At 61.7% G+C, this 17,601-nt stretch overlaps 1 protein-coding gene across 1 annotated transcript in view; it reads left to right on the top strand.

The window, feature by feature from the left end:
- Positions 1-5,506: 5,506 nt before the first annotated feature.
- The window catches only part of BRD1 (bromodomain containing 1), a 39,491-nt gene continuing 27,396 nt past the window's right edge, over positions 5,507-17,601 (top strand). Inside the window, 12 exon segments of the mRNA XM_047866373.1 lie at positions 5,507-5,586; positions 5,589-5,669; positions 5,672-5,856; positions 5,858-5,911; positions 5,913-6,116; positions 6,118-6,177; positions 6,179-6,359; positions 6,362-6,459; positions 6,461-6,685; positions 6,687-6,755; positions 6,757-6,855; positions 6,857-6,897. Of these exon segments, the coding sequence (XP_047722329.1) occupies positions 5,517-5,586; positions 5,589-5,669; positions 5,672-5,856; positions 5,858-5,911; positions 5,913-6,116; positions 6,118-6,177; positions 6,179-6,359; positions 6,362-6,459; positions 6,461-6,685; positions 6,687-6,755; positions 6,757-6,855; positions 6,857-6,897 (1,367 nt within the window). The 5' untranslated portion in view covers positions 5,507-5,516.

Below are 17,601 nucleotides of genomic sequence, written 5' to 3'. Positions count from 1 at the left end.
CAGCCCAGGGTCCCCGCGCCCCTCAGGCCCCCAGCCCAGGGTCCCCGTTACCCTCCGTCCGCTCACCCCTCAGACCCCCAGCCCAGGGTCCCCTCAGGCCCCAGCCCAGGGTCCCCGAGCCCCTCAGGCCCCAGCCCAGGGTCCCCGCGCCCCTCAGGCCCCCAGCCCAGGGTCCCCGTTCCCCTCCGTCCGCTCACCCCTCAGACCCCCAGCCCAGGGTCCCCTCAGGCCCCAGCCCAGGGTCCCCGCGCCCCTCAGGCCCCAGCCCAGGGTCCCCTCAGGCCCCAGCCCAGGGTCCCCGCGCCCCTCAGGCCCCAGCCCAGAGTCCCCTCAGGCCCCAGCCCAGGGTCCCCGCGCCCCTCAGGCCCCCAGCCCAGGGTCCCCGTTCCCCTCCGTCCGCTCACCCCTCAGACCCCCAGCCCAGGGTCCCCTCAGGCCCCAGCCCAGGGTCCCCGCGCCCCTCAGGCCCCAGTTCAGGGTCCCCGCGCCCCTCAGGCCCCAGCCCAGAGTCCCCTCAGGCCCCAGCCCAGGGTCCCCGCGCCCCTCAGGCCCCAGCCCAGGGTCCCCGCGCCCCTCAGGCCCCCAGCCCAGGGTCCCCGTTCCCCTCCGTCCGCTCACCCCTCAGACCCCCAGCCCAGGGTCCCCTCAGGCCCCAGCCCAGGGTCCCCGCGCCCCTCAGGCCCCAGCCCAGGGTCCCCGCGCCCCTCAGGCCCCAGCCCAGGGTCCCCTCAGGCCCCAGCCCAGGGTCCCCTCAGGCCCCAGCCCAGGGTCCCCGCGCCCCTCAGGCCCCAGCCCAGGGTCCCCTCAGGCCCCAGCCCAGGGTCCCCTCAGGCCCCAGCCCAGGGTCCCCTCAGGCCCCAGCCCAGGGTCCCCGCGCCCCTCAGGCCCCAGCCCAGGGTCCCCGCGCCCCTCAGGCCCCAGCCCAGAGTCCCCTCAGGCCCCAGCCCAGGGTCCCCGCGCCCCTCAGGCCCCCAGCCCAGGGTCCCCGTTCCCCTCCGTCCGCTCACCCCTCAGACCCCCAGCCCAGGGTCCCCTCAGGCCCCAGCCCAGGGTCCCCGAGCCCCTCAGGCCCCAGCCCAGGGTCCCCTCAGGCCCCAGCCCAGGGTCCCATCAGGCCCCAGCCCAGGGTCCCCTCAGGCCCCAGCCCAGGGTCCCCGCGCCCCTCAGGCCCCAGCCCAGGGTCCCCTCAGGCCCCAGCCCAGGGTCCCCTCAGGCCCCAGCCCAGGGTCCCCTCAGGCCCCAGCCCAGGGTCCCCGCGCCCCTCAGGCCCCAGCCCAGGGTCCCCGCGCCCCTCAGGCCCCAGCCCAGGGTCCCCGCGCCCCTCAGGCCCCCAGCCCAGGGTCCCCGTTCCCCTCCGTCCGCTCACCCCTCAGACCCCCAGCCCAGGGTCCCCTCAGGCCCCAGCCCAGGGTCCCCGAGCCCCTCAGGCCCCAGCCCAGGGTCCCCTCAGGCCCCAGCCGAGGGTCCCAGTGCCCCTCAGGCCCCAGTTCAGGGTCCCCGCGCCCCTCAGGCCCCAGCCCAGGGTCCCCGCGCCCCTCAGGCCCCAGTTCAGGGTCCCCTCAGGCCCCCAGCCCAGGGTCCCCGTTCCCCTCCGTCCGCTCACTCCTCAGGCCCCAGCCCAGGGTCCCCGCGCCCCTCAGGCCCCAGCCCAGAGTCCCCTCAGGCCCCCAGCCCAGGGTCCCCGCGCCCCTCAGGCCCCCAGCCCAGGGTCCCCGCGCCCCCTCCGCCCGGCCGCCCCTCCCTCCCCGGCCGGCGCCCCTCAGCCCGCCCCTCCCCCGGCGGCGCGCGTCATGGCGGCGGCGGCGGGCGGGGCGCGTCTCGCACGCAGCGCGCCGGGCGGAGCGCTCGCCGCATTGTTTGCTTCGCTGGGGAGCGAGCGAGCGAGCGAGCGAGCCGGCCCGGGCGTCCGACCCTCCCCGCGCCCGCGCCCCGCGCCCCGCCGCCGCCGCCGCCGCCGCCGCCGCCGCCGCCGTCGCCGCCTCCGCCGTCGCCGCCGCCGGCCGAGCCCCCCCCTCCCCGCGCCGGGCCTCCCCGCCGGGCCCCGCGCCGCCCGCCCGCCCGCGAGAGCCCGAGAGCCCGCGAGCCCGCGGCCGCCGAGCCGAGCCGAGCCGGGCCGGGCGCCGCCGACAGGAGCCCGCGCCCAGAGCGGCGGCGGGCCGGGCCTGCGCGGCCGTTGGCGGAGGAGCCGCGGGCGCCATTAGCGCCGCCTTGGCCGCGCCGGCCCCCCGCGCCCGCCGCCGGGCTCCCGCGGCCGCGGCCCCGAAGGTGAGTGGGCGGGGGCCGGGGCCGGGGCCGGGGCCGCCGCCTCGCCTCGCCTCGCCTCGCCTCGCCTCGCCCGCCGGCCTCTCGGGTGCCTGTGCCGACGCCATGTTTGGCGGCCGCGGCGGGCGGCGCATTGTCCGCGGGCGGGCGGGCGGGCGGGCGGGTGGGCGGCCTGAGGGCGGCCTGGAGGCCGGGCCGGGCGGGGTGGGGGGGGGGGAGGAGGGAGCCGAGGTGGCGAGGAGGCCGGGGCGGGGAGATCGGGGAGATCGGGGAGGCCGGGGTGTCGGGGACGCTGGGCGGGGAGGCCCGAGAGTCCGGGTGTTGAGGTCGGGCTGTTGAGGAGGCCGGGGTGCCGGGGAGGCCGGGGCCCCGGTGTCCCGGAGGCCGCCCTGTGCCGGCCGCCGCGATGGCGGGCGGCGGATCGGGACCCGGCGGCCGGCCCCCCGCGTGTGGGCCGGGGGTCGGGCGCGGCGGCCCCTCTGCCCCAGAGTCGGCGTTTTAACGCGGCCGGGAGTCATTGTGCCCGAGCGGGTCGCATTATGTAACAGATAGAGGCGGTTTGTCTTGCCAAGACAGGAAACTCCCTGTAACAGGGCCGGACTTTAAACGTTTCCCAGCAGAGAAGCCGGGGAGGCCGCGCGGGTCTGGCGGTTGGGCGGTGGGGGGCCCCGGACCCGGCTGCAGGGACAGCCCGTCGTCCCTTCGTCCCTCTGGCTGTGGGGAACCGAGCCCTGCTCGGCTCCCTTGGGCCCTGGTCGAAGGAGAAGTGAGCGCACCGAGGTGTGATTCGGAGAAGACGCAGCCCCTGTTAGGGCACACTTGAGTTTTGACACAACTCCGTCCGCCCAGGAAACTGCCACGCCCATCCCGAACGTTTTCGTCACCCCGAAGGTTCACCCCTGCCTGGGTGGGCTTGGGGAATTAGGGTGGCGTATGCCCTTTCGGGCTCCGCCAGGCGCTGCCCCGAGCGCCTCGTGGGAAGCCGGGCAGTGTTCACACCGGCCGGAGCCGGCTATGATCCTGCCCCTGCTTTAGCGGGAGCAGGGCCGGGACCGGTGGAGTGGCTTGTTCCCAGCCAGGCAGGAAATGAACTGATTTGAAGACGTTCGCTGCTCCTTAGCGTGCAGGCCTCCTCTCTGGTGGCCCAGGCGGCTTTTCTGGGTGTATTTCACTGGATTCCGGCTGGAAAGGCTTCTTGTCCTCGCTGACCACCCCCTGGTGGGACTGCTTGTCCCTCTGCAGAAGCGCCAAGTGTGCTTGGAGCCACATGGCGGTGACAGAGGGTGTCGGGAAGCCAGGAGCCGTGAGCAGCCGGTCACTCCGTGCCACTGCCTGCCCTCCTTCCCCGTCACGGTTCCATCTTCAGACGCTGGAGCTGCCGTGACCGCTGTTAGGCGAAGTTGGTGTGCAGAGTGGTTGAGGGGCCCATCGGGAGAGCGTGGGTTGTGGAGGCTGGTTGCACTTAGAGCTACCTGGTACTTTGGCGGCGCGGAGAAACTTACGAGTTTGCTTTTCATCCGGTGAGTAGCCGGTTGTCACTTGGACCCCACGACCCCATCTCAGTAATGACGTGCAAAGTCGTCCGTCCCCGGGGGCGTTAGGGTCCCCTCCGTGTAGGCTGTGGTGCTGACACCCCGGGGGCTGCACCCAGCCCCCTTCCGAGAGCACTGCTGGTGCAGGACTGGCTGGTCGGTGACTTTGTGGCCCATTTCTGGGGGGCCCGGGGTTGAGTGGGCGCCTGGAGACCCCTGCCATGCCAGGTGAGTTGGGTTTTGGCCGGCCAGAGTGTTTTCCGGGCCTGTCCTTGCAGGGAATTCTTGTTAAATTTCAATGTAAAACGTGGGTTTGTATTTGACAAAGATCAGAAGGGTCTGTCTTAAAAAGCACATTTAGGGTTTGCTGGGATTGCCTTTTGGGGCTTACCAAGCGCTCGCTCCTTGAGGACTTTTCTGGAAGATCAGCTAGGCCGCCTTGAGGCAGTCAGGTCCTGGGGGCGCCCCCTTGCCGGCTCTCCCAGTCTTGGCGTGTGTAGCAGTGGGCCTGGGGCTCCACTGTGGAATGTTCATTTGTAAGCCAGTCGCTTAAAGTCATCTTGCTTCCTGTCAGTACAGTGTAGTTGTTTGGAGGGAGGAGTCCTCGGTCCTGGCCATCATTTCCCAAGGTGACAGTTGGCTTGGCGGGTGGTGGTCCAGACCCCGGAGTCTTCACAGGAGGGAGACTGAAAATAGACTCGGTTACTGAGTCGGAGGGTGGAGCTCTGAGAAGAGCAAGTTCTCCTAGAGCTCCGTGGCCAAGATTTCAGGCACCTGAGCCCCTGCTGGCCACCCCGGGGTGGGGGTTCCCCGGGCAGCGTGTGGTTCTCAGGGGCGGCCCTCAGTGTGGCGTGAGGGCAGAGATGCCCCCTGTGGTATATGGCACGTCTCGTCTGGGTGTGCCGGAGGACGAGGAGGGCACGGCCCGGTGCCGCCGTCGGGGCGGCAGCTGAGGAGTGGCCTTGTGGGGGCGGGGCAGGCTGGCTGGGCTGCGGGGGGTTTCTGTGGTGGTCACTCTGGAAGCTGGGCGGGGGCCTCCCCGGGTGAGGACGGCCCCCCAGACCAGTACGGGGCTCCTCTCTCTGGTCCCGGTGTGCTCGAGTCGCCCTGTATCTCCACGTGGGTGTGGAGGGCGCGTCGTGGAGAGGACGGACGGCTGTGCTCTGTGCTCTCACTGCCTAGGCTCCCGGCACCCAGCAGGGGTGTTGCACTGGGCTGCAGGGAAGATCCCTGCGAAGGGGAGTGTTGGTCAGGGGTGAAGGAGCCGCCGAGCACGCTTGCCTTGCTGTCCTGACTTTGGCGCCTGCTGGGGTCCAGCCCTGTGTGTGGGCTTCTCTGGCTCAGGGCCGGGGCTCCCTGCTCGTGAGGGATGTTGCAGTCATCGTGGTAACCTGTCAGCTGGTCAGGAAGGTGCTCGGCGAGCTGTGGGAATCACAGGGCGGCCCACAGGCTCTTGTCCCTCTCAGAGGCCCCTCCTCACTCCTCGTCCTCTCCTCTGGTCCGGGAGGGACCTGGTGGGGAAGGTTGTTGGACACGATCACGAGTCCCGGGGACGAGTGATCTGGGACTCCGCAGAGAGGTTGTTAGCTGGGAGTTTCGTTGTGATTTAGCTTGGGGTTGGTCGGTTAGCTCTGCCCCCGGCGCGTCTGGTGGTTTTCTCGTCCGTGTCTTCTGCACGGAGCTAACTTGGCCTTTCCCTCTGTTTTAGGGAGTCAGTACCAAATGAGGAGGAAAGGACGATGTCATCGCGGCGCTGCAGCGAGACACCCTTCCTCCCCGTGCAGTACTAAGCACTCCCCACGCGAGAGACCCTGACCTACGCGCAGGCCCAGAGGATGGTTGAGATAGAGATCGAGGGGCGCCTCCATCGGATCAGTATTTTGATCCCCTGGAGATCATCCTGGAAGATGACCTCACGGCTCAAGAGATGAGCGAATGCAACAGCAACAAAGAAAATAGCGAGAGGCCACCGGTGTGCTTAAGAACTAAGCGCCACAAAAACAACCGAGTCAAAAAGAAAAACGAAGCCCTCCCCAGTGCCCACGGCACGCTGGCCTCGGCCCAGCGCGCTTCCTGAGCCCAAGGTGCGGATCGTGGAGTACAGCCCGCCGTCCGCCCCCCCGGAGGCCCCCGGTGTACTACAAGTTCATCGAGAAGTCGGCCGAGGAGCTGGACAACGAGGTGGAGTACGACATGGACGAGGAGGATTACGCCTGGCTGGAGATCGTCAACGAGAAGCGCAAGGGCGACTGCGTGTCGGCCGTGTCGCAGAGCGTGTTCGAGTTCTTGATGGACCGCTTCGAGAAGGAGTCCTACTGCGAGAAACCAGAAGCAGGGGGAGCAGCAGTCCCTGATCGACGAAGACGCCGTGTGCTGCATCTGCAATGGACGGCGAGTGCCAGAACAGCAACGTGATCCTCTTCTGCGACATGTGCAACCTGGCCGTGCACCAGGAGTGCTACGGGGTGCCCTACATCCCCGAGGGCCAGTGGCTCTGCCGACACTGCCTGCAGTCCCGGGCCCGGCCCGCCGACTGCGTGCTCTGCCCGAACAAGGGAGGTGCCTTCAAAAGACGGACGACGACCGCTGGGGCCACGTGGTGTGCGCCCTGTGGATCCCGGAGGTCGGCTTCGCCAACACGGTGTTCATCGAGCCCATCGACGGCAGTGAGGAACATCCCCCCGGCCCGGTGGAAACTGACGTGCTACCTCTGCAAGCAGAAGGGCGTGGGCGCCTGCATCCAGTGCCACAAGGCAAACTGCTACACGGCGTTCCACGTGACGTGCGCCCAGAGGGCCGGCCTCTACATGAAGATGGAGCCCGTGAAGGAACTCGCGGGCGGCGCCGCGACCTTCTCTGTCAGGAAGACCGCTTACTGTGACGCCCACACGCCCCCCGGGCTGTACGCGGCGGCCTCTGAACATTTACGGGGAGGTGGAAATGAAAAACGGTGTCTGTCGAAAAAGAGAGCTCCGTCAAGACGGTCAGGTCCACGTCCAAGGTCAGGAAGAAAGCAAAAAAGGCGAAGAAGACGCTGAGTGAGCCCTGTGCGGTCCTGCCGCCCGGTGTGCGCCCCGTATATCCCCCCTCAGAGAGTAAGTGCGTGCCAGCGTGGGATAGAGGAGGAGCCCGGAGGGGGGGGCCGGGGCGCGGCCGCGGCTGTGTCAGAGGATCGCGCGCCTTCTGCTTACGTGCTCTCCGCTGGTCCCTGCCACGCGGAGCTCGGGGAGCCCAGGGCCACGCTGACTGCAGTAATTAGGGTCGGGGGGGCCCCCGAGCACCGCGGGTGCGGTCACCACCTTTGACGCCATAAGATGCCGGTCCTCGCTCCACTTCCCCACTGAGTTTGAGAACCTTGTGGTGCTTTATTTGGCTTTGTTATTATTATTATATATTTTTTAACCTTTGTTTTTATTTTGAGAGAGACAGCACGAGCAGGGGAGGGGCAGACAGAGAGGGAGACACAGAATCCAAAGCAGGCTCCAGGCTCTGAGCCATCAGCGCAGAGCTGACGTGGGGCTCGAACTCAGGAACCGCGAGATCATGACCTGAGCCAGAGTTGGACGCTTCACCGACTGAGCCACCCGGGCACCCTTTATTATTGTTTTTTAATGTTTACTTATTTTGAGGAGAGAGAGAGACCGAGAGAATGAGAGAGAATGAGAATCCTAAGCAGACCCCACACTGTCTGAGCAGAGCCTGACACGGGGCTCAGTCTCACGGACCATGAGTTCGTGACCTGAGCCGAAACGAAGACTCAGGATGCTCAACCAGCGGAGCCACCCAAAGCCCCTAGAACCTTGTAGCGTTTAAAATGAATCTGTCGTAAAGTGAAGGAGGGTAAGACAGACAGGCCCGGAGATCGGAGTGGGGCTGACCGGAGCTTCACGGAGGGAGGCGCTGGTCTCCTTCCTGTTGTGACAGCCTTTCTGGGTCTCCTGACCGTTTCCTTCGCGGTGTGGATGTTGCCCGGTCCGTGTAGGGCTCTCCAACAGAGCAGTCTGCAGTCGGTCAGCGGTGTGAGGTGGGGGGGGGGGGGGGGGGGGGGGGGGGGTCTGCGGTAGTGGGGGGTTCGTGGTAGTGGGGTCAGGCCCTTGTCCTTGCTCTTACACGTGTCACAGAGGCCAGTCCCCACCAGCTGTGCCCACTTTTGTCCCTGCCCTTGTTCCTCCTTGCTCCTCCTGCTGCCGACTCGCTCTTACTTCGTTCGGAATGTGAGGTAAGTGGTTTGGTCTTATGCCAGAGCCTGAGGGTGGGACAGCAGACCCCTCGCTCAGACACTCCTTGAGCTTTGAGGCTGCAGCACGCTTGATAATAGGGCACGAAGGCTTTAAAACCCTTCGGTGAAGGAAGCGAAGCGTTGAGGTGGTGAAGTCCGCCCCGAGAGCAGCTCGTGGGGTACCTGTTGTTGCTGGACTGCGAATCGTTGGTGAGTGAGTTGCGTGGGAATCGAACCTGCGCATCTCACAAATTGAGCGTATGACAGACTCGCGGGTGTTTCAGTTGTTGAGAAGTAGAACATTCAGCATATTGAAGGATAGCTTTTTGTGTCGTGCTTCTGTGTATCTGCGGTGGGAACACCAGCACGTTGCGATTGGACATCGTAATGTGGTTTTAACGGGTCGTGAGTTTCGTCGAGCTCACCGGTTCGGTTGTAAGGTGCAGTGGGACCTTACGTTGGAGTGCTGTTCGATCCAAAGACTCTGGCACTTACTTTGTATTAGAGTTAGAGGTGCGTTTTTTTTTTTTTTTCCCCAAGTGAAGTTTTATAGAGCAGCACATACTTCTCGTAGAATCGGTAAATTCAGACAGAAGTGACCAAAACTGCTCGTCCTTCTTATCCGGAGGAAACCATTGTTGAAACCAAGGTGTGTCTTTGCAGATCAGTCAGCTGGACTTTTAAAAAACCATTTCACTTGCGTTTCTACCTGTGGGGCAGAGAGTGTGAGATTTGCATCCAGAGCTTCTGTGGAAGAGCCCCGGGTCTTAGCGTTTGCTGTAATGCAAGTAAATGAAAGGGAAGCCACGTGACCTAACAAATTGAGAATCCAGAAGTGTCTGGTCTCCCTTGGCTGTGCCCAGCGCCTTGTGGTTGCCCGCTCCTGATGAGCGGTGCTGAAGAGGGCTGGCCTGTGGGGCTGCTGGGCCACTTGCAGGAGAAAGCATTTCCAGTTGGAAAATGTGGGTGCTCGCAGGTCCCGGGTGACCAGCCTGACGGACAAAACGCCGGCTTTGGATCTGAATCTTTGAAAGCGGGTGATGTAGTTAATAAACCATGTACTGAAAGTGTAGTCTGGCCCCTGTTTGTTTCTTTCTTTTCTTAATTTAGGAATAAAATTGGTTTCGGTTTGGAGTAGAGATAAAAGATGTGGCTGGGGAGAGATTCGTGGCCTTGCCGTGTGGCTCGCCCAGACCTGCTGGGCGACCTTGATGTTTTGGGCCACAGCACCATCCTTGGAAGGTCTTCTGGTCACCCTTAGCCGGTTGGTAAGCTGTTGTTGGACCACCCTGTGGGTGGTCAGGGCAGGTGCTGGGGTGGCCAGGCTCGCCAGCCGCTACGCTGATCCTGCCGTGGCCCACGGTGTGGCTGGTCTGGTGGCCCCCGTTCCTGGGGGCGTGCGGGAAATCCCACTCCCCTCCCTTTTTGCCTTCCCTTCCAAGAACGATCAACGTCTTGGCTGTGCTGTTCTAGCTCTTGAGTAGCCGCTTTTCCGATTAGATCCTTCTCTGGTTCCTCCTCCGTTCCCTGCTGCTTCGTGGGGGAGGGAGGGACCGGTTGAGGCCTGTGAGGCGAGGGTGCAGGTGGGGGCGGTCAGGGACTCACTGAGTTGCCCCAAAGCTCCAGAGCTGGTAATTCTCTCTTGTTGCCCTTTGGTGGGAGTCGCTCTTTATGTGTGGAGGAGAGAGGCCTCTAATGAGCAGAGGCTGATGTGCTGTGTTGGTCCGGACGTTAGCCTGGTCCTCTCGGCCACTTGGGTCGTTTACGTGTGCGTTGCTCGGGGCACGTGCGCACCTAGTGAGTTACCTGAGTCAACGAGAAGGGTGGAGGGAGGATCGGGTCCACAGCCCAATTTCCTGGAGGGTGCCGCGCCCTCAGACACCGGGTGAGGACGGAAATGGAGAGTGAATGCTTAGTAGCCATTCGACCGAGGAATTTTATGTTTGCTGAATAGAACTGTGGAAAGTCCGGACTTGAGTTTTGTATGTCTTTTTTTCCCCACGTTTCTGGCCCTTAGCGTGACTGTAATTTAGAAAAGTTCTGTTGGGCTGTGGATTGGCGAAGTGAGGGAGGGGGTGGCTCGGCCCTTCCGGGCAGGTGGAGGCCCTGCTCTGGCCACCCCACAGCTGCACGGGCCCCTGGGTTTGCCTCCTGGACGTGGTGCCGGAGGCAGGTCACGACGGTGCCCCTGCCGGCATCGGGGCGTCGGGGTCCTCGGGGGAAGGGCCTGCGTGGTGTCTAAAGCAGCAGCTGCTCTGGAAAGAAGCACCGAAAACCAGACCGGGAAAGCGAAGCGTTGGGTTTGTGGATCGAACGCTACGTGGAAAAGCAGGGCGGTCGTCTTTGCCCCCCGCCGCTCGGAAGCTGGCACGCTGAGAAAGCGCCGCGGTGGTGGGCTTCCCACGCGCTCTTCGAATATTCTCGTTCCACCCGCCGTGACTTCACGAAGTGGACTTCCCCGCTTTCCTTGCATGTGAATTCGGATGAGGCGCTGGGCGTCTCATCCCGTGAGTACGTCCGCCCCGGGGTGCGGCTCCCCCCGGCTCCGGGCGCCGCGGCCTGCGGAGGGTGCTCTTCCGGGAGGCAGGATTGCGGCTGCTGTGCAGACTGGTTCTGACCACGTTGGCCGGGGCGGGTGGAAGAGTTCTGGTGAGGACTCGGTGTTTCCCGGCGTGTGGGCAGGTGTTCCAGCACCTTGTGCTCGCGAGAGCAGCGCTGCGGGCCGCGGTCCACGGTCGCCCCGAGCGTCTGGATACCTCGGCCTGTGCCCTGGGCGGCCCCTGCCTCTCTGGCCCTCGTCCTGGGTGCCTTGCTCGGTGGTGGTCTCTGCAGGAGCTGCTGTGCTCTGCGCTGTGCGTCCTCGCCGTCTCTCTGGGCCTGGGTCTCTCCCGCAGCGTCCCGGGCCTGCAGAGCGGGCGCTCAGTCCGTGGGAAGAACCAGCCGGAGTAGCGACTTTGGTCCTTTCCGTTCACATGCCTTGTGTTTGCTCACTTTGGGCAGAAACAGGATTGAAACTTATTAGAAGTTTTCTTTAATACTAGCCATGGACGAATGCCACCCATTGTCACCACTGCCCCAGCCTGGGCGTTACCTAGGCTGATAAAGTGCAAAATGTGAATGGTGCGCACGCCGAGTCCGGACCCGTTCACCGCAGCAGGTGGACGGATGGTGTCAGGACTGCTGATGGGGCCTCACAATGGCGAGCTCTCCACAGGCACATGTGGAGACCGGATCGGGTTGGGGGGGGTCATCATTTCAGTTTTTTATTTGGAAATAGCTCTAAATTTATAAAATGCTACAAAAATAAGAAGGAGAGAGACACTCAAATCCCAGGGTTCACCCTGTACACAGAGGTGGCCCGCGTGTCCGCACGTGTGTGCCGGGACAGGGCCGGCCTCCGGGCGAGCACATGGTGGGGCTCGCTGTAGCCTCCCTGCCCTCCATTCAGGCCCCGTCCCGGTCAGGCTGGCCGTCTGTGATCTGGATGCTTCCGGAGCTACTTGAAGGTTCTGAGAGTGGCCATTTTTGGAGAAGACAGCCCTTCTGCCTTCGCAGAGCCAGTGAGCATTGTTCTGGGTTTGTCTGGTGTCCATGGAGGTGCCGTGTGCCCCCTCTCCCCCCGGAGGTAGTGACATCCCCTGCTTCTCAGTGACCAAGGTGTTGCTGGAGCCTCCATGGGACAATTTCTGCTTTTGTGTTCTGGCTCGCGGCCTGAGGTCTGGGAGGCCCTTGGAAGTGGCGCCAGCTGCCCGATACCTCTTCACACTGGCCCAGGGTCCTGCCTGTTGGTCCTGTTCCCCAGGAGGCCCGGAGACGACCACCTCAGCCCTCCAGTTTCTCATCAGTGGGCTCCTTCCCCTCTCCTGACCTTGTGATTTCAGAGGTCTGTCCAGCAGGACCTGGATGGGTGGGAGGGGAGCATCTGGTGGGTGGCCCAGCTGGCTGTCACTGGCAGCCTGACCTTGGGGAACTCGGCTCTTGGTTAGTTAGCTGCAGATGGCCACCTCACCGTGACCTTGGGTGACACGTGCGCCCCAGCCATTTCTGGGCTTTGCGAAGGGGTCCTGAGAGAAGGGTCTTGACCTGTGTCGAACCGTGCAGGAGCTTCTCCTGGGAGCCACATGGTGCAGAACCACTTCCCTCCCAAGGCAACTTCTGGCCTTTTCAGGTCACAGGGGTTGGATTTCACTCTTGCCACCTTGACCTCCATTTGACCTCTGAGCTGTTGCGAAAGTGAGTTGTGTCCCTTGTAAGGACTCAAGACCGTGTTCTTTGGGAGGGTGGGATCTAAAATCGCACTCTTCAGGGATGGCCCCAGGGCGTCACGAGCACCATCTTTCAGTGGCTGCCACGTGGAGGGAAAGTAGCTTTTTAGTTGCATTTTTTTTTGTTTCCCACAGTTTTTATATAAAAAGTTTTAAAACCAAATGAGAGGGGCACCTGGGTGGCTCAGTCGGTTAAGCGTCTGACTTCGGCTTAGGTCATGATCCGGTTCATGAGTTCGAGCCCCACGTCAGTCTCTGTGCTGACGGCTCAGAGCCTGGAGCCTGTCTCGGATTCCGTGTCTCCCTCCCTCTCTGCCCCTCCCCTGCTCATGCTCTGTCTCTCTTCTTTCTCTCTCAGAAATAAACATTAAAAATAATTAAAAGAAAAGTGGAGACTAACACGCGTGCTTATCAAATTTGGCATTGAAAAAAAAAGAAATGACGTTAAAGGAACACTTCCAAGTCCCTTTGGGCCCTTCCACTTCCACCCCTCACGGCAGCCACTTACTGTGAATCAGGGTGACTTCCTCCGGTCCGTATTCTGGTCTTTGTGCAAATGTGGCCTGCTACTGGTTTGCACGCTGACTTTGAACACAGTGCTGTCGTGCGTCTCATATTTTGGTGTCACCCTGGGTCTGGAGGTGGGTGGGTGGCATCACGGACGACCACGCTGCTGGTGTGGGAGTTCTCTTGGCTGGCTTCAGAGCCAGGCGTTTTTGGGGACTGGTGCGAGCTGGTGTGTCCCTCTCGGCTGCAGCCTGCAGGGACGGCGGGGGTTGTGCGCATGCGCGTGGCCGTGGAGGCCTGCGTGGCGACGCGGCTACGCTGTGCTCATCGCGGATCTCCACTTCTCTTTCCCTTGACTTCTCATTCTTATTTAGGTCTGTAGAAAGTTTTTTTAAAAAAATGTTTACTGATTTTTGAGGGAGAGAGTGTGAGCAGGGGAGGGGCAGAGAGAGAGGGGACAGGGGATCCAAGACAGGCTCTGAGTTGTCAGCACAGAGCCTGGTGTGGGTCTCGAACCTTGAACCCTGAGATCATGACCTGAGCCAGAGTCGGACGCTAAACCGACTGAGCCATCCAGGTGCCCTTGTCTGTAAAAAGTCTTTTCAAATTTGGAAATCTGCAGAGCAGGGAGAGCCTGCCCCCAAAAGTCACTGTACTCGCGGCCACCCTTGCCTGTCTCTTCCTTCCCATCGTTTGGAGACAGACCCCGGTCATCTCGTTTCATCCATTAACACGTCCGTGTAGAGAACAGGTAAGAATTCTTAAGAACACGACCGTGACGTGCTGGTGTCTTGATGAACTGAACTTTGTTACTTTTACCGTCTCGTCCTGGGTCTGGTCTGAGGACTCCCTCCCCACCCCTGGACGTCCTCCAGCAGGGAACCCTCCGTAGCCCTCCTGCAGCCTAATGTTGGGGGCGGTGGGGTCTGGTTTTGGGTCTTCCCCCAAGTACAAGTCCTTCCCGGCTGGTCACCGGGGCCATTTCTGACGGCTTCCACCGCTCACGTCCCGTCCTTGGACCTCTGGCCGTCCTGCCTGACAAGGACACCATATCATATCCCTGCTGAACCCTGATCTGCGTAGGGCCGGCCCACTTGTTATTCAGCACCCTCCCCACGTGCGGGTCCAGGCCTGACTTCTCGGGATGGCCACGTCCCTGCTGAAGCCTGGACTCCATGCCACTGGTCTCCCGTAGACACGAGCAGGCCTGCCTTGCTGCCTCACCAGGGCTGCTTTAATGTCTTGGGGGAGTTCATGGTGTTCTCATAAAAAATGTAGTGTGGTTTTTTTTTTTTTAAGTTTATTTTTTGAGAGAGACAGAGCGGGAGAGAGAGAATCCCAAGCAGGTTCCTTGCTGCCGGCACAGAGCCCGATGTGGGGCTCAAATCCGTGAACTGTGAGATCATGACCTGAGCCGAAAAAGAGTCCGACTGAGCCCCCAGGTGCCCCAGTAGTGTGTTTTTTTCCAATTAGCTGTGTTTTTGCTGTTTGTATAGGTCCAGGTTTTTGTTTTTTTGTTTTTGTTTTTTTAACTCTTTTGGATTAGTATAATGTGTTGTGGTTTATCAGATTATTTTTGTGGACGGCGTCTGAGAAGATGATGGTGTGAGCAGGCTTCGCCACCCGTTGGTTTTTCCGGTCTTTATCTGACTTCGGTGCAGACCAGGTCCGCCAGCCCGGAGTTGATTTGATGGGGTTGGAGCGGATATGCTTGCCTCGGTCCTGGCACTTTACAAGGGTTTGACTTTTATTTTCCATTGGTGTGTATTTGCTTTGTTTTGTGGTTTGTGCCGTCATATCTTGTTTAAATAACCCTTCATTTCCCTGGAGACCTCAGGGTTTTCTTCTAAAAGCTTCCACACGGCTTCCCTGTCCACGTCCCTCCTGTCTCCTCTGGCCCCAGCGCCGACCAGTCTCCTGATTTGTTGGCTGTATCTTGGCTGTGCTTGGCCTCCCTGCAGGGGGTCAGCGCCCAGGGCGGCCAGTTCCCCGACGTGTCCCTGCACGTCCGTCGAGGCCTGGGCCACCTGTTGGATCTGTGTCTCAGTCCACGTCTTCAGTCACTTGGGGGTGCGTTTCTTAACGAGGTATGTGTGTGGCTTGATTCGTCAGCGTGGAGAGCTGAGTTTTCGCTCGCCGTTGAGTAATTTCTCCTTTCCCGAGAGGTCCGTGAGCTCTTCCAGCCCCGGGCCAGTTTCCTCCGGTGGGCCGGCGGCTCTGCTCCCTCGGCCGCCTGCGGCTCCAGGGCAGGCTCTTCAGACGTGAGTGTGGCTCTTGGTCACCTGTGGTTCCTTCGTGCACGCTTTGGAGGCATCTTGTCAGGTTTCCTGACGGAGCCCCTCGGGATCTGGGAATTCCGCGGAGGGTGCAGACCGGTTTGGAGGCGATCTGTGTATCTCTTATGCCTCGTCCTTTTCTTGCCAGCACTGCTGATCGTTGAGCGTCTCCGCGGAAGTCTTCCTCGATGCCGCTCAGTGACGTTTTGTACTTTCCTTCCCTCGGGAAGGCTTGCACTTCCGGTCCTTCGTTTGCCTCTCGTGCCCGCTGTTCTCGCGGGAGCCGGTAGGGTGGGCTTCTTGGTCTTGGTTCCCATCTTGGGAAGCGTCTCCCTGCGAGCCTGTCGCTCCGGGTCTGGGGAGGAGCCTCTCCCAGCCCTGCCGGCGGGCCCCTCGCCCCTCGCCCCTCGCCCCTGCCCCTCACTGTGAGTCTTGGGTCGTGGGTGGAGGTTGACCTGCTGCTTTTCCGCACCTGTTGAGATCGTCACGTTCTGCCCTCGAGTCTGTCGCTGTGTGAGTCCTGATAGAACTTGTAATCTCAAGAGCACACTTGGCTTCCTGGGACAGACCCCCTTGCTCGTGGTGGGCGGTGTCATTTTATACCCGAACGGACCCGGTTTGCTGCGTCGTTTCTGTTTCGTGAGTGTGTTCGCCCCTGAGCCAGGCCTCTGCCTTGCCCTGCATCCCTGTGCCGGGACGTCCGCGTCCCTCGCCCCCGGCTGTCGGCAGGGGCTGCGTTGCCTGGTCTTCCAGTGGCCGAGCTCTTCTGAAAAACTGTCTGCTTTCCTTTTCTTTTGGGGGCGGGAGGAAAATGTGAAACTGTCAATTCCGTTCCTAAAATCAGTACTGTGATCGTGCTGAGGTCGTCTGCGTGCTTCCGCTCTGTTTTGAGGGGCCGTGTTTTCCTGCGGGTGCTTTTCCCACATCCGTTGCCACGATTGGCACTTTAACCGGGTCCCGGCTCGCCTGCCCTGTGCGCCCTCATGCCGTGCCCAGGCCCTCCTGTGCTGGCCGGGCCGCCGGGCACATCCCCCAGCCGGATGCTTCGCGCCTTATGAGTCAGCCTTTCTCCTTTCTGAGGCGTATCACCCACCAAAATAGTTCTGAAAAGCATTGTGGTGCCGTCCACGTTTTTGAGTTGAAATCCAGCGTTTTCACCCTAAGAGCAAATAGCAGAAACGTGTCACCTGGAATATTCAACGTAGGCACAGGTTACAAGGCTCATCATTTCTGAAAGTGAGTTGAGTGGAACCTGGGTCGTCAGGCCTTGTGCATCGGTGTCTTCCCGCCAAGGGTGACTGCTGTTCTGTGGTTGTCGCTGGGCCTCGAGGGTGGAGGTTTCTTCCTGATCGGGTGGCGTCGCGTCTGCCGGCATGCGCTTCAGCGGGATTCTTCCGTGAGCGGTATGTGCTGGGCGCAGCTCTGAGGAAATGGGCCGAGGTGACTGGGTGTTGTTTCGTGGACGGATGTCCTTCCTGCTCCGATGAGACACGCTCTCCCTTAATTCTGTTCCTGCTTCCCGCTACCGTGGACGGGAGTCTGCTTCCTGGTCACATACGTAAGTAGATGGTGTAAGAGCAATTTTATCGTAGCGAGGTGCTCACTTTATTTATTTAAAACAAATTTTTTTTTTATTATATTTATTTATTTTTGAGAGACAGAGAGAGGCAGAGCACAAGCAAGGGTGGGGCAGAGACGGGGGGGACACAGAATCCGAAGCAGGCTCCAGGCTCCGAGCCGTCAGCACAGAGCCCGACGTGGGGCTCGAACTCACGGACCGCGAGATCATGACCTGAGCTGAAGTCGATGCTCAACTGAATGAGCCACCCAGGCACCCCCAAGGTGCTCACTTTAAGCTGATGTTTAGTCATCTGCCCTTCGTTGGGTCCTCCCTCAGTTTTTCCAGAAGCCTGGTTATCTTTCATCTGGAGGCACATTGTGTAGGAGATCCGTTCAGAAAGGCTTGAGAAGATCAAACTTGTGATCCTTTTGATGCACCCTTGCCAAATACTGTATTTCTTAAAACAATGTTCAGAGTAAAAAACAAAACAAGAAAGAAACATTAAACAAGTGCATATTACAGGGTAGACACCCTTGTTACCACCGTGTGCTGGAGAAGACAGACCAGCCCCCGGCCCTTCCCGCAACCCCTTCCTGTCCCCAGGTCTACCTCTGTCTTCCCCCGTGTGGTACTCAACTTCTTACCCTCTTTCCGAGCCCCAGGCTGTGCTGTGCTTTCGAAATCCCATGAGTCCTTTCTGTCTCTCCTCTCGTAAAGGCCCCTTTGGTCTCTTTCCCTTTGGAGTTCCACTGTTGAGGGAGGGGGGCCCCGTCCCTTGCAGGCTTGCGTGGGGAGCGTTTCTCGTGTGGTTTGGCGCGTCCCTCCGCCCTCCACTTGCTGCGCGCCGGTCGCTGGGCCGGGGGCTCGCCAGGTGCAGGGCTGAGGGGGGTCTGCTCAGGGCTGGCCCCGCTGCGTCCTGGGAGGCACGTGCTGGGTGCCTGTGCCGCGGCCTCGGTGCCCCACGCCTGCCCCGCTTCTT

Source organism: Prionailurus viverrinus, chromosome B4, assembly GCF_022837055.1.
Source record: "Prionailurus viverrinus isolate Anna chromosome B4, UM_Priviv_1.0, whole genome shotgun sequence".
In the NCBI taxonomy this organism is placed as follows: Eukaryota; Metazoa; Chordata; class Mammalia; order Carnivora; family Felidae; genus Prionailurus; species Prionailurus viverrinus.
Note: the sequence above shows the minus strand (reverse complement) of the source record. Positions and strands in the feature narration are given on the sequence as shown.